The 12484-nt window shown below is 34.7% G+C and overlaps 2 protein-coding genes across 4 annotated transcripts; one reads left to right on the top strand and one right to left on the bottom strand.

The window, feature by feature from the left end:
• Nucleotides 1-1242: 1242 nt before the first annotated feature.
• On the top strand, nt 1243-8591 carry LOC107843990 (glutamate dehydrogenase). 3 transcript variants are annotated; one of them, XM_016688448.2, is made up of 10 exons: nt 1243-1325; nt 4743-4870; nt 5809-5922; nt 6197-6418; nt 6510-6584; nt 6843-6959; nt 7137-7387; nt 7474-7549; nt 7946-8032; nt 8156-8591. In XM_016688448.2, the coding sequence occupies exons 2-10, from the start codon at nt 4763-4765 to the stop codon at nt 8339-8341; spliced, it is 1236 nt and encodes a 411-aa protein (XP_016543934.1). In that variant the 5' UTR covers nt 1243-1325; nt 4743-4762; the 3' UTR covers nt 8342-8591. The 3 variants fall into 3 exon arrangements, with proteins under 3 accessions (XP_016543934.1, XP_047253503.1, XP_016543933.1); XM_047397547.1 differs by lacking the exon at nt 1243-1325 and adding an exon at nt 4178-4347; XM_016688447.2 differs by lacking the exon at nt 1243-1325 and adding an exon at nt 4326-4504.
• A 1250-nt stretch (nt 8592-9841) lies between these two features.
• LOC107845189 (putative H/ACA ribonucleoprotein complex subunit 1-like protein 1) lies at nt 9842-11614 on the bottom strand (the record flags this gene model as incomplete). Its single annotated transcript, XM_047397546.1, is given in 3 exon segments — nt 9842-10119; nt 10602-10717; nt 11466-11614. Coding segments are annotated over 3 exon segments (440 nt in total), but the record flags the coding sequence as incomplete, so codon positions are not given.
• Nucleotides 11615-12484: the final 870 nt, after the last annotated feature.

The following is a 12484-nucleotide window of genomic DNA, read 5'->3' as shown; positions in this document are numbered from 1 at the left end:
TTTTTTTAATTTTGGATCTGTCGAGATACATAATTAGTTTTTGATATATCCAATAAAGATATATAATTTGTTGAAATTTTTGTAATTACTTTGTAAAGGTGAAAATTTATGAAAATATAATATATGTTATTTTTCCTATTACTAATCAATTGTTTGGCCTGATCAAAACAATATAGGAAAGGTTGTTAGTAGTGGCGGAGCCAGAATTTTTATTATGAGTGTTTATTGAAAGGAGTTCAATAGCTATTATATACATTAAAAAAATAATTTTAATTATATATAAATAATATATAATTTTTCATCGAAGGTGATTCGAATAAACCCCTCGCCAAAAGATAGCTCTGTCCCTGATTGTTAGCCCTTGGTATCCACTATCCTTTATAAAAAAAAGTCATGACTTATATTTATTACGTGTTTAACATATTTATGTTATTTTTTCTATTACTAGTCAATTATTTGGCCTGATCAAAACAATCTAGTTAAGGTTGTTAGCCCTAGGTATCCACTATCCTTCATAAAAAAAAAGTCATAATTAGCTCTCGATACATCCAACAAAGATATAATTAAGTAAATTTTTTATAATTACTTTGTAAAAAAGAGAGCAGACCCGTGCACTAAAACTCTCGCTATGCGCAGGGTCCGAAAAAAGGTTCCACCACTTTGTAAGAGTAGAAATTTATGTAAATATAATAAGTTAAGGTATATATTTATGTTATTTTTTCTATTACTAATCAATCGTTTGACCTAATCAAAACAATCTAGGAAAGGTTGTTAGCAATGGTAGAGCCAAAATTTTCACTACGGGTGTACAAACATATGAACAAATTGAAGGGAGTTCAACATTTACTATATACACATAAAAATAATTTTAACCATGTATAAATAATATAATTTTCAAATAAACCCCTCGCCAAAAGGTAGCCCCGTCCCTGATTGTTAGCCTTAGGTATCCACTATCCATTACCAAAAAAAAGTCATTAACTTCTATTTATTACATGTTTAACATATTTATGTTATTTTTTCTATTACTAATCAACTGTTTGACCTGATCAAAACGATATAAAAAAAAGTCATTAAGTTATATTTATTACATATATTTTAACATATATGTGATAGTAAATTAAAATATCATAATATTGATGTGAATATCTTTTGCAACTAGCCATGCATAGAGAATTAATATAGAGGGATGATAATATTGAATCTGATTCTATGTTTATTCTTTTTCATTGATATAAATTCATTGAATTACAGTTCAAAACTCAAGGAATAATTATATATATCTAGTTCATTATTCTGTTGGCTTTAATTCCTTCTTTCTTGAGGTAAATTTAACATTATTGTCTTTATTTTTTAAAAAAATTCAAATTGGTTAGTTCCTTGTTTGTTTGCTTGAAATTCAGGTCATAAACCTGTTTAGTGTTTTATAATATAGGGAAAAGAGTCAGGAATATATCTATTTTTTTGGTGAAATTTGCTGTAACACATCTCAATTTTGCGGGATTCCTATGAACCCTACTCGACAATTTATTTTCGTATTTTCGTGACATATATTTGTCCCGCCGGACCACTGACCCTTACACGCTCAGTGTGCGTGTACACGCAATAGTCCAGCTGGGCAAATATATGCCACAAAAATACGATAATAAATAGTCGAAAGGGGTCATAGGAATCCCGCAAAATTGAGGCGTGTTTCAATAAATTTCGTCAAAATTTAGGTATATTTCGAATCTTTTTCCCTATTTTATATTTATTGTTTAATTCCTTTGTGTTAAGAATACTCCAAAACCTACGCATAACAAAAATTTTAGTACATGAGGTTGCACTCTTTTACATCAAACTTGGTGCTTTCTACTATATTCTGATTGGTGATTAAATACATAAATAGTATAAAAACTCTTTATATCGTCAGTGTATATAAGTTAAATTCGTGCATATGATAAAGTATAAGAAAAGACAAAAAAAAAAAAAGATACTCATATTAATTCTTAATTAAATATACCCTTTTTTAGTCTACTAATTAAACTATTTTTATACCTTTACCTTTTACATTCTATATTTTTAAAAAATAAAAGTTGCAAATTGAAGACATTATTGTCTCTCCATTACTCAAGAAGTTTGAAATGGCTTCTCCTTTATTTTTGGGGTCACATTTAGGTTCCAGTTGCACCTAAAATTGTATAGACTCAATTGGTGTGGGGTTGATCTACAGAAATAAAATTCTTGAATGAATTTAAGCCTGTGTACTAACAATATATAAAATATTTTATATCGTTAAATTAAACTCATCTATAATATATAAACTTTACCTATCCATAATAAACCTAGTACGATAACTTGAAGAATTGATTAGCTACATAAAAGAAAAAGGTAGCTTGATGTACTAAAACTTTCGCTAAGTGTAAGATTCGGAAAAGGGCTCCACCACAAGGATGTATTATTGTACGCAGCCTGAGCAGTGATTCTGGAAGAATCTTTTGAATCATTAAGCCAAACACTAACTATGTTAATGAGTTCCTAACTTTATATTATTATCTGTTTAATATATTTTTAAATATAATTACAAGATTTATGAAAATGTTTGGGGGTTCCTGAGAATCCCCATTTCGAGTGATAGATCCGCTCCTGATGTAGGGACGGACCTACACATAAATTTGGGTGCTTCGGCACCCACTAAACTCGATGCGGAATAGGTATAATTACATAAAAATATACAAAAATGGGTATAAATTATATAAAAACACCCATTAAACAAGAAGTTGGTTAGGTGCATGTGATTTTTTATTTTTTTTTGTAGTAAGCACTTACTCTGCTTAAATCCTGGGTCCGTCACTGTCCTGATGACAACAACTTTATCGATTACTTCAAGGCTTACCTTCTTGATAGCTAGCTACATAACTCATGTAAAATAAATGTTTGAGCAACAGTAATCGATAAAGTTATTGTATGTGATTAGAAAGTTTCATATTCAAATCATGAAAATAGTCTCTTATATAAATATATACAATAAACTACTATGATTTGATTTTTTTTTTTCGAATTTTGTGCATAGTGATTGTTTTAACGCACCACACATGACGGTTATTAGTCTTCGTCCTCGCTTATATTATTATTAAATACTAAGAGAGATGAAAATAGTTGTTTTAACATCATTATAATTTGACTATAAATTAAGAGACGTAACTGTCTTCTTTTTTAATAGTAGTCATCCAACAAGAAAAGAAAGACCACTTAGAAAATGTGAAATAAGAAAGATAGTATTAAACACAACCTCTATGTCACTAACGGTTCGTTTCATAAGAGGGATAATGATAATTAATTTCAAAATTAATTTAAATTAAGAATTTATCTCATGTTTGATTGTGGGGACAGAGCTATACTTGGGTTAGGAGTTCATCCGAATCTCCCTTTAACAAAAAATTATGTTATATATACATGATTAAAATTATTTTTTTTATGTATATATAGTAGATGTTGAACCCCCTTCGATTAATTTTTATATTCACTTATGAACCCCAATAGTGAAAATTCTGGCTCCATCACTGTTTGATTGAGACAAAATGTATGAAACTAATCGCAATATTATAGTGTTTTTTAATCCCTCTTTAAGAAAGAAATTAATAATCCATAATTTGTTTCCAAACCAAACTACCACTAAAATCCTTTTTCATTTTGTCAACATCATAATAATAACATAACAATGTGTTAGAACCCATGCATATCAAGTTAAATCAAACACAAGATTTTTTTTTTTAAAAAAAGGAAATAATCATCAATCCATATAATTTAAATTACACTTTCAATATATATAACTTAAATCCTTAAGCGATAAGCTTAAAGTTTGTTCAATCATAGCGCAAATAATATTTACACAATTAAATCATTAAAAAATAATTATAACTAACACTATTTATTAATAACTTTCAACAAATATTAACTAATTTATTATAATGTGTTAGATTACACTGATCACGTCCTATATAACAACGATAACTTACTCAATATATTCTCATAGAGGAGATATTATCGAGGGAAAGATAAAGTGTACGTAATCAATATCACTGCCTTAATTTTTGAATTTTTGATAAACATTTAACTCAAAATGAAGAAAATCAACTTTTAAAAAATATAATAAAGATACGAAAGATAATAGAAATTAATAGAACAATATTACAATAGTTTAGTTTGTAATAAAAGAAATATAATGATTGGAGATAAAGTAAAAAGACTCGAAAATGCAAATGGAAAACGAGTCATTAGTCAATATGCATGTTTAATTTTTTAATTAATAATTAATACTTAAACGGTGGCTTTAATCTTGCTGACAATTGACTATATTATATACATGTACACACAGTTACACCTACTAAAATTATATATATAGTGGCCTATTCATGTTGTTGAGTTATAGTAGTAATTAATATTCACATGTTCAATATTTTTTCTTGATCAATTTTCTACATAGCATCTGTTTATTGACTTCTTGATTTTATTTTATTTTTTGGTAAGAAAATTATATATATATATATTTTAATAATTGGATAAGAATTAAGACGTGCACATGACACAATTGTTTGAAATTTTGAATTATATAAATATGTCTATACTGAGATCTAGCTGAAATTCAACTATAAATACTTCTTGATTTATGATTTTTTTTTTCTTGTTAAAGATTTGATCTTTGATTGATTTTGTTATATATTTTTTTTCTTGTTAATTTTGATATATTTGGATATATTTAGGTACCCTTAATTGAGAAATCATGAATGCTTTAGCAGCAACTAATAGAAATTTTAAGCTGGCAGCTAGACTTCTTGGTTTAGACTCAAAGTTGGAACAAAGTTTGTTAATCCCCTTCAGAGAAATTAAGGTAACTTTATTTTTCTTTTGTTTGAATTTGTGTAAAGAGAAAAAATTTGATCTTTTTGGGGTGCTAAAAGGTTAAAAATTTGATCTTTTTGGATGCAAAAGGGGTAAAGTTTTGATCTTTTTGGGTGCAGAAGGAGGTTTTTGTTTTGTTTGGGGTGTAAAAAGGGGTTCTTTTTTTAGTTTGGGTGCAAAAAGGGGTTCTTGAAGATATTGATTTGGGTGTTGGGATCTTGAAAATAGTTTAAAGATCATGTTTTTTTTTGCCTAATTATGCTTTTGATGACAAGGGGTTTCAATCTTTGGTGCAAATGTTTAGATTTTATTGGGACAATTGGGAACTAGAAAGTTTTGTTCTGGTTTACTTTGTTGCTTGGATTTTTGAAAAATGTTGCTGCATCCGTGTCGGATTCTCAAAAAATGCAGTCTTTTTGGAGGATCTGACGCGCACTTGTTGACATTTTTGAAGAGTTCGAGCAACTTAGCTGGTTTTGGACTTTGTCTTTAGCATGATTATTCAAAAGTGTTGCTGCAGTGGTGTCAGATTCTCCCAAAAGTTCAGTACTTTTGGAGGGTTAGATGCGTGCCTGTTGATATATTTGAAGAGTTCGAGCAGCATAGCTGTTTTTGAACTTTGAGCATGATTATTAAAAATGTTGCTGGAATTGTGTCAGATTCGCCAAAAATGCAATACTTTTGGAGGATCCGACACGCACTTGATGACTTTTTTGAAGAGTTCGAGCAATAGTTGTTTTTAGACTTTGTATTTTGCATACTGAGCTTGAGTTGAATATATGGGAGTTCTATTGATAATCTTCAGAATCAGGCTCGTGGTTTTTAGCTGATCATATATTATTGTGCTTAGCAGACTGATTTTGTATGCGTGTGTGTGTGTTTCCAGTTTTATTAAAGAATGTGGACTGATTTGTACAAAATTTATAGGTGGAGTGTACTATACCGAAAGATGATGGCACATTGGCATCTTTTGTTGGATTCAGGGTACAACACGACAATGCTCGAGGGCCTATGAAAGGCGGAATCAGATACCATCCAGAGGTTGTTTTTCTTATCTATGATAGACTATTACTCATTAATGCTGATAGCAATACAAATAGTGTTTAGATATTTTGCAGTCTGAATAGTTCTATCAATAGTGTGTTTATGATGTCATCCATTGGATTGATGCTCGGATACGTGTGTCAAATCCCCCAACGTTGCTCTTTTTTTTTGGAGGATTTGACACAGGTGCAACGACATTTTTAGAGGATCCTTGCAACATCGTTGATTGATATAGCATATGTTATATGGTCATTATTGGTGTCTAATGTAGGTTGATCCAGATGAGGTGAATGCATTAGCACAGCTAATGACATGGAAGACAGCCGTTGCCAATATACCATATGGTGGGGCTAAAGGGGGTATAGGATGCAGTCCTAGTGACCTGAGTATCTCTGAGTTGGAACGACTTACTCGAGTATTTACTCAAAAAATACATGACCTAATTGGAATCCACACCGATGTTCCTGCACCAGATATGGGAACAAATCCTCAGGTACGTGGAAAAATTGTTATGCCGGCCTAGCATTTCAATGGATGGAAAAAGATGTCATTCATCTAACTGGATTGGTAATTGCTTTATGCAGACAATGGCATGGATTCTAGACGAGTACTCAAAATTTCATGGTTATTCACCTGCCGTGGTAACTGGAAAACCTATTGTAAGTATGCCAAAGAGAAAACGGAGTTATATTTCCATTTTCCAATTCATGTGTTTCTGCAATCTATAATCCATTTTACATGATCCAATTGGTGTTGAGTGTTCACTTGGTGAGCCCGACTGCTATTTTGCGTTCGTTGCATAGTTTGGTCCTAGTTTAGATATGCACAAAGTTTGTAGTGGCAATGACTTCATTATCTGTTTTCGGAGCATTATTTGTTAATTGAGCTTAAGAGAGGAGTATAATAATTTATGACAGGATCTTGGCGGATCGCTAGGCAGAGATGCAGCTACCGGAAGGGGTGCTCTCTTTGCTGCAGAAGCCTTGCTTAATGAGCACGGTAAAGGTATTGCTGGGCAGCGTTTTGTTATACAGGTTAGCACAGTCAAAAATGTTTGCTTTTCTTGTATTATGATTATATATCCAAGCATGGATAAAGTTCATCATGAAAACACACGGTTTTTTTCATGTGTCTTTAAATTACTACTACTTCTACGCTATCAAATTGGTTGGTTGAGCAGGGGAATTTGATAACGGTTTTCTTCATCTCAGGGATTTGGTAATGTTGGTTCCTGGGCTGCAAAACTCATTCACAAGCAAGGTGGGAAAGTTGTTGCAGTAAGTGACATAACAGGTGCCATAAAGAACGAGAAGGGAATCGACATAGAAAGCCTATTCAAACACGTGAAGGAAACTCGTGGAGTTAAAGGTTTCCATGATGCACATGTAATTGATGCAAATTCAATACTGGTAGAAGACTGTGATGTTCTTATCCCAGCTGCCCTCGGTGGAGTAATCAACAAGTATGTTCACAATTTTGCATAGAATTACGAGTAATCGAGAATCCTCTTGTGTCATATTTGTGATATCTTTGAACTGTTCTTTGAAGGGATAATGCAAATGAAATTAAAGCCAAATATATCGTTGAGGCTGCTAACCATCCAACTGATCCAGAAGCCGATGAGGTCAGTGGAATGATTCTTTCCTTTTTCTTTTTTCACAATCCATTTAAGAACAGTCTGTCGCAGTATTAGCCTTATTCTTGTAGTTTCTTGCTCTTTATATCTCCATGATCTGTTGTTTATCGTGTTTCGAGTATCGCACTGTTGTTGTTACTGTTCCTTTTGTAAATGCTCTACACACCTTTTACCCTTTTCGTAACTACTTTGATTTGCTCCACTTTGGACCCTTTGATTTGCTCCACTTTGAACTGAGGGTTCGTCAGAAACAGCCTCTCTACCTCCACGTTTGCGTCCAACGGAAAGGATAAAAACGACGTATACGCTGGTGCGATAGTTAAAAATCTTACCTGAGACGCATAAGACACCCGCAGCATCTTAACTAATTCTCATCCTCTGCAGATTTTGTCAAAGAAAGGAGTTACCATTCTACCAGATATATACGCGAACTCGGGTGGTGTCACCGTCAGTTACTTTGAGTGGGTCCAGGTATAATACATTCTCGTTCTGTTGTTTCCTATGTTATGCACTAAAAGAAACATGTTAAAAACTTCCAAGAGCTCTTATTATTCAGTTAGTGTATCGACTATTTCGATGTTTTTGTAATGCTAGAACATCCAAGGCTTCATGTGGGATGAGAAGAAGGTGAATGATGAACTGAAGACATACATGACAAGAGGTTTTAAAGATGTAAAGGAAATGTGCAAGACACACAACTGTGATCTCCGTATGGGCGCTTTCACCTTAGGTGTTAACCGTGTAGCTAGAGCAACTGTTCTTCGGGGATGGGAGGCCTGAGAAATGAAACGCGTGATGGCTTTGTTTTATTTCAAATAAAACTTCGAAAAGCATGGAGTTTACTCACTTCTCCATATCAATTTAGCAAAAGCTTTATCCATTTGATGTTCTGGCTTTGACCTCAATTTTCGGTTTTTCGGTTTTTTCTTTTTTCTTCAAATCTTTGTGTAACTGAAAGTTCTGCACTTGGACAAAGTGGCTTCTAAATTGTACTCCTATTACAAAGCATTGAAAGAGGCACTTGGTTTAACAGAGTCTTTCCATATTTATCAGTTAAACTAGATTTTGTGTACTTGTCTGTAGCCGTTTATTGTAATCTGTCTCTCTTCTGAATGTTACTGTGTGGATTGTTTTGAGGTCATGGACACTGGGTAGTCTAGTATACTAAAACTTTCTGTTATGCATAGGGTCCCAAAAAGGCCGGACCATTGTACACAGTCTTACTTCCATTTTGGTCAAAGGTTGTTTCTACACTCTGAACTTGTGACCTCCTAGTCTGGCGGGGCCGTTTGAGTGGTCAAATGGGCGAAACAGCAGGAACGGGCCGTTTTCAGGCCAAATCGGTGGGTGTTAGCCCACGATTCTTGGGGTGTGCCCGGAGCCCGGCCGTGTTTTGGACCGAAAATCGACTGGGGCTCCCGACAGGCTGAGGAGTGGGAGGAGGGTGGGGCGGCGGGATCGGCAAGGCTGTTTGGGTGGTCAAACGGGCAAAATAGCGCGAATAAATCATTTTCAGGCCAAATCGATAGGGATTAGTCCACGGTTCCAAGGCGTGCCCGAGGCCCGGGCGTGTTTTGGGCCGAAAATCGATTGGAGGCTCCCAAGTAAGTTGAGGAGCAAGGGAGGGTGGGCCGGCGGGATTGAAGGGGCCATTTTCGGACAGGGGAGGGTGGGCCGGCGGGATCGAAGGGGCCATTTTCGGGTCAAATCGATGGGCTAAGGGTGGTCAAACAGTGCGAACAGATCATTTTCGAGTCAAATTGGTGGGTGTTAACCCACGATTTTGGGAGTGTGCCCGGGGCCCGAGCTTGTTTTGAGCCGAGAATCGACTGGGGGCTCCCAGGCAGGCTGAGGAGCTGGAGAGAGAGGGCCGGCGCAATCATTTGAGTGGTCAAACAGGCAAAACAACATGAACGGATCATTTTTGGACCAAATCAGTGAGTGTTAGCCCACGATTTCGGAGGTGTACCCAAGGCCTGGGCGTGTTTTGGGACTACTACTTAATTTAGTAGCTATTCCAAGGTTCATGGACCCTGGTGATATGTAAGACTAAGACGAATTAACTCTCGACATTCAACATAACAATTACTTACTACTTTTTGAATAATGAAACAAATAACTCCTCAAGGCCAAAGAAAAACATAAAATGCACTAACTAGAGTACTAATTGGCCTTTAAATCACGACGCAGTTTACCATGATGGGTGTTATTTAGTTTTACGAAATAGACACAATGCCTGTTAAATAGAAGTAAGATGAAGATAAAAGAAGAGGGCAAAAATTAACAGAAGAAAGGAGCTATGCTGACATTCTCCCAATTGAGTTCAATAGCATTCAGAATTACAAACTAAAATAGAGAGATTAAAAGTACATTATATTTCTTTTCAAAATCGTCCTCTACCCCTGAAACCCCCTCCTCGGCCACCTCGTGGAGGTCCTCTACCCCCACGGAAACCACCACCTCCACCTCTACCCCCGCGAAAACCACCACCTCCACGTCCGCCTCTCCCACCTCTTCCTCCACCCCGTCCACCGCCTCTAGAAGCTTGTTGCTGTCCCCTGCAATGGTTAACACAACTGTTTGGCATTTGCTCAACATCAAAAAACAAAAGACATTGGAAGAGCGCAGGAAGCTCATAAATAAATGCCTCCGCAAATCAATTCATTTCTTGGGCACAAGTCCAGACTTCAACATTCTAACGATAAAGCATCTTCTCATTAGGATTTTAAGAGATATCTTGCTCATCTAAAGGACACTGCAGTTACAGCTAAGGTCCTCGAGTTCGCCTATTTGGAATTACAACATCGTATTTGTATCTCAGCTGCATCTCCTCTCTTTGCGAAAAGGTATCATCAAGCTACTTATCCCTTGTGCCATTCTAATACAAAATAGTCTGAAAGCTCTTACCATCTTCATCTCACACACTTTTCTTTTACAAGTTATTCTTGAACCATCGTAATTTTTACTCAATAGTTAGCTCATGTGGCGTAAAAGAATATCCAGAGGAAACGAAGAGTGAAGTAAAGCAAAGAAAACGTACTTTGGCTGTGGAAGAAATCTGGCCAGCGGCAAAAGTTTAGCTGGGTCAATGTAGAATTTATCTCCAGCTGAATATGAAGTTGCAATGATTCCCTCCATCATCTTAATTGAAAAAAGCTGCATAAATCATAACCAAACATCACTACTTTCAGCATTTAAAATCGACAAATTCGATTCCAAGGAAGTAAGAAGGTAACATAGGCAAATGGATTACTAGAAGACACCAATAGGACAAAAGTTCCCAAGTTTTTTTATCTAGGTGCTGCTCTAGAGGTAAAATGAAGCATTAAACTATGAGAACTTGGTTCAATTGTACATGTCGAAAACAAGTTAAGGTCACCACTCACCACCAAGCAAGTCTCTAGTTAAGTACACTATCGAGCGAAAAAGGTAAGAACTTTCCTTTCTTTCCCATAACAAAATCATTTCCATGATTCCTCTTGAACTCTTGAAGCCTAATGAAGAAAGAAACCACTTGCTCAATTTCAATTAAACGACACTTTATCTTGTAATGGTTCAAAACATTTGACATCAATCCAATTCTATACAACCGCGTGACTTTCAAAGATTCCAAATTCAATAAAGATTCAATTTTTATACAATGATGCTATGATTTCTCCATTAACTTTGCAACCATTCATTCAAATCTTTCTTCTACAAGTGGGAGGGTGGTGTGTGCAGCCTTACCTTACCTTATGAAGGTAAAGAGGCTGTTTCCCATACCTTCCCCAAAGGACAAAGTACCAAAATCCTCCACCAGCATCTTAATGAAAAACCACAACAACAATATACTAAGGCTGACATCTTTACTGAAAAAGATCAAACAGTAAGTAAAACAACAACAGCATGAAACGAGATTACTTACGGATTCATTAATAGGACCAAAAATCTCATCAACTTTCCCAATCTGGGTCTTGTTCTGAAGGTAAATTGGCGCATTAAAGTAAGGAATTTTTTCATTTGTGAGCTTTGTCACTGCATCTCCTTCACATGCGTGCATAAAAGAAGACACCTCTGCAAATATTACCAATCAAAATCAGATCCTTACCCATAAAATACACACACAATTAGCTTACAGACCTCTCTATAACAACATTTCACTATAACGGCCAAGTTTTCTTCGGAATATACGTAAACAATGTAAACAGTGTAATTTTCTACCGAAAGTGGTTCAACATCTACTATACAAACATAAACAATAATCTTAACCATATATAAACAGTTTAATTTTCTGCCGGAACTCATCTTAACCATATATAAACAATGTAATTTTCTATCCAAGGTGTTCAAAACATACTACATACACATAACAAATAATTTTAACCGTGTATAAACAATGTAATTTTCTAACGAAGGGAGTTCAACATCTATTTTATATACATAAGGAGTTGGTTTTGACAATTTTAACCATATACAGATAGTATAATTTTCCGCCAGAGCTCATCTTAATCATGTATAAACAGTGGAATTTTCTATCCAAGGTGTTCAACACATACTACACACAACAAATTATTTTAACCATGTATAAACAATGTAATTTTCTATCAAAGGGAGTTCAACATCAAGTTTTATATACATAAGGAGATCTTTTTGACCATATATAAAGAGTATAATTTTCTACCGGAGCTCATCTTAATCATATATAAAAAGTGGAATTTTCTGTACAAGGTGTTCAGCACATACTACGCACACATAACAAATAATTTTAACCAGGTATAAACAATGTAATTTTCGATCGAAGAGCGTTCAACATCTACTACATGTGCATAAAGAACTCATTTTGACCACTTAAACCATGCATAAACAATGTAATTTTCTATCGAAGGGAGTTCAACACCTACTGTGTATACATAAGGAGCTCATTTTAACCATGTATAAACAATG

The sequence above is a fragment of the Capsicum annuum genome, chromosome 10 (assembly GCF_002878395.1).
Source record: "Capsicum annuum cultivar UCD-10X-F1 chromosome 10, UCD10Xv1.1, whole genome shotgun sequence".
Taxonomy (NCBI): Eukaryota; Viridiplantae; Streptophyta; class Magnoliopsida; order Solanales; family Solanaceae; genus Capsicum; species Capsicum annuum.
Note: the sequence above shows the minus strand (reverse complement) of the source record. Positions and strands in the feature narration are given on the sequence as shown.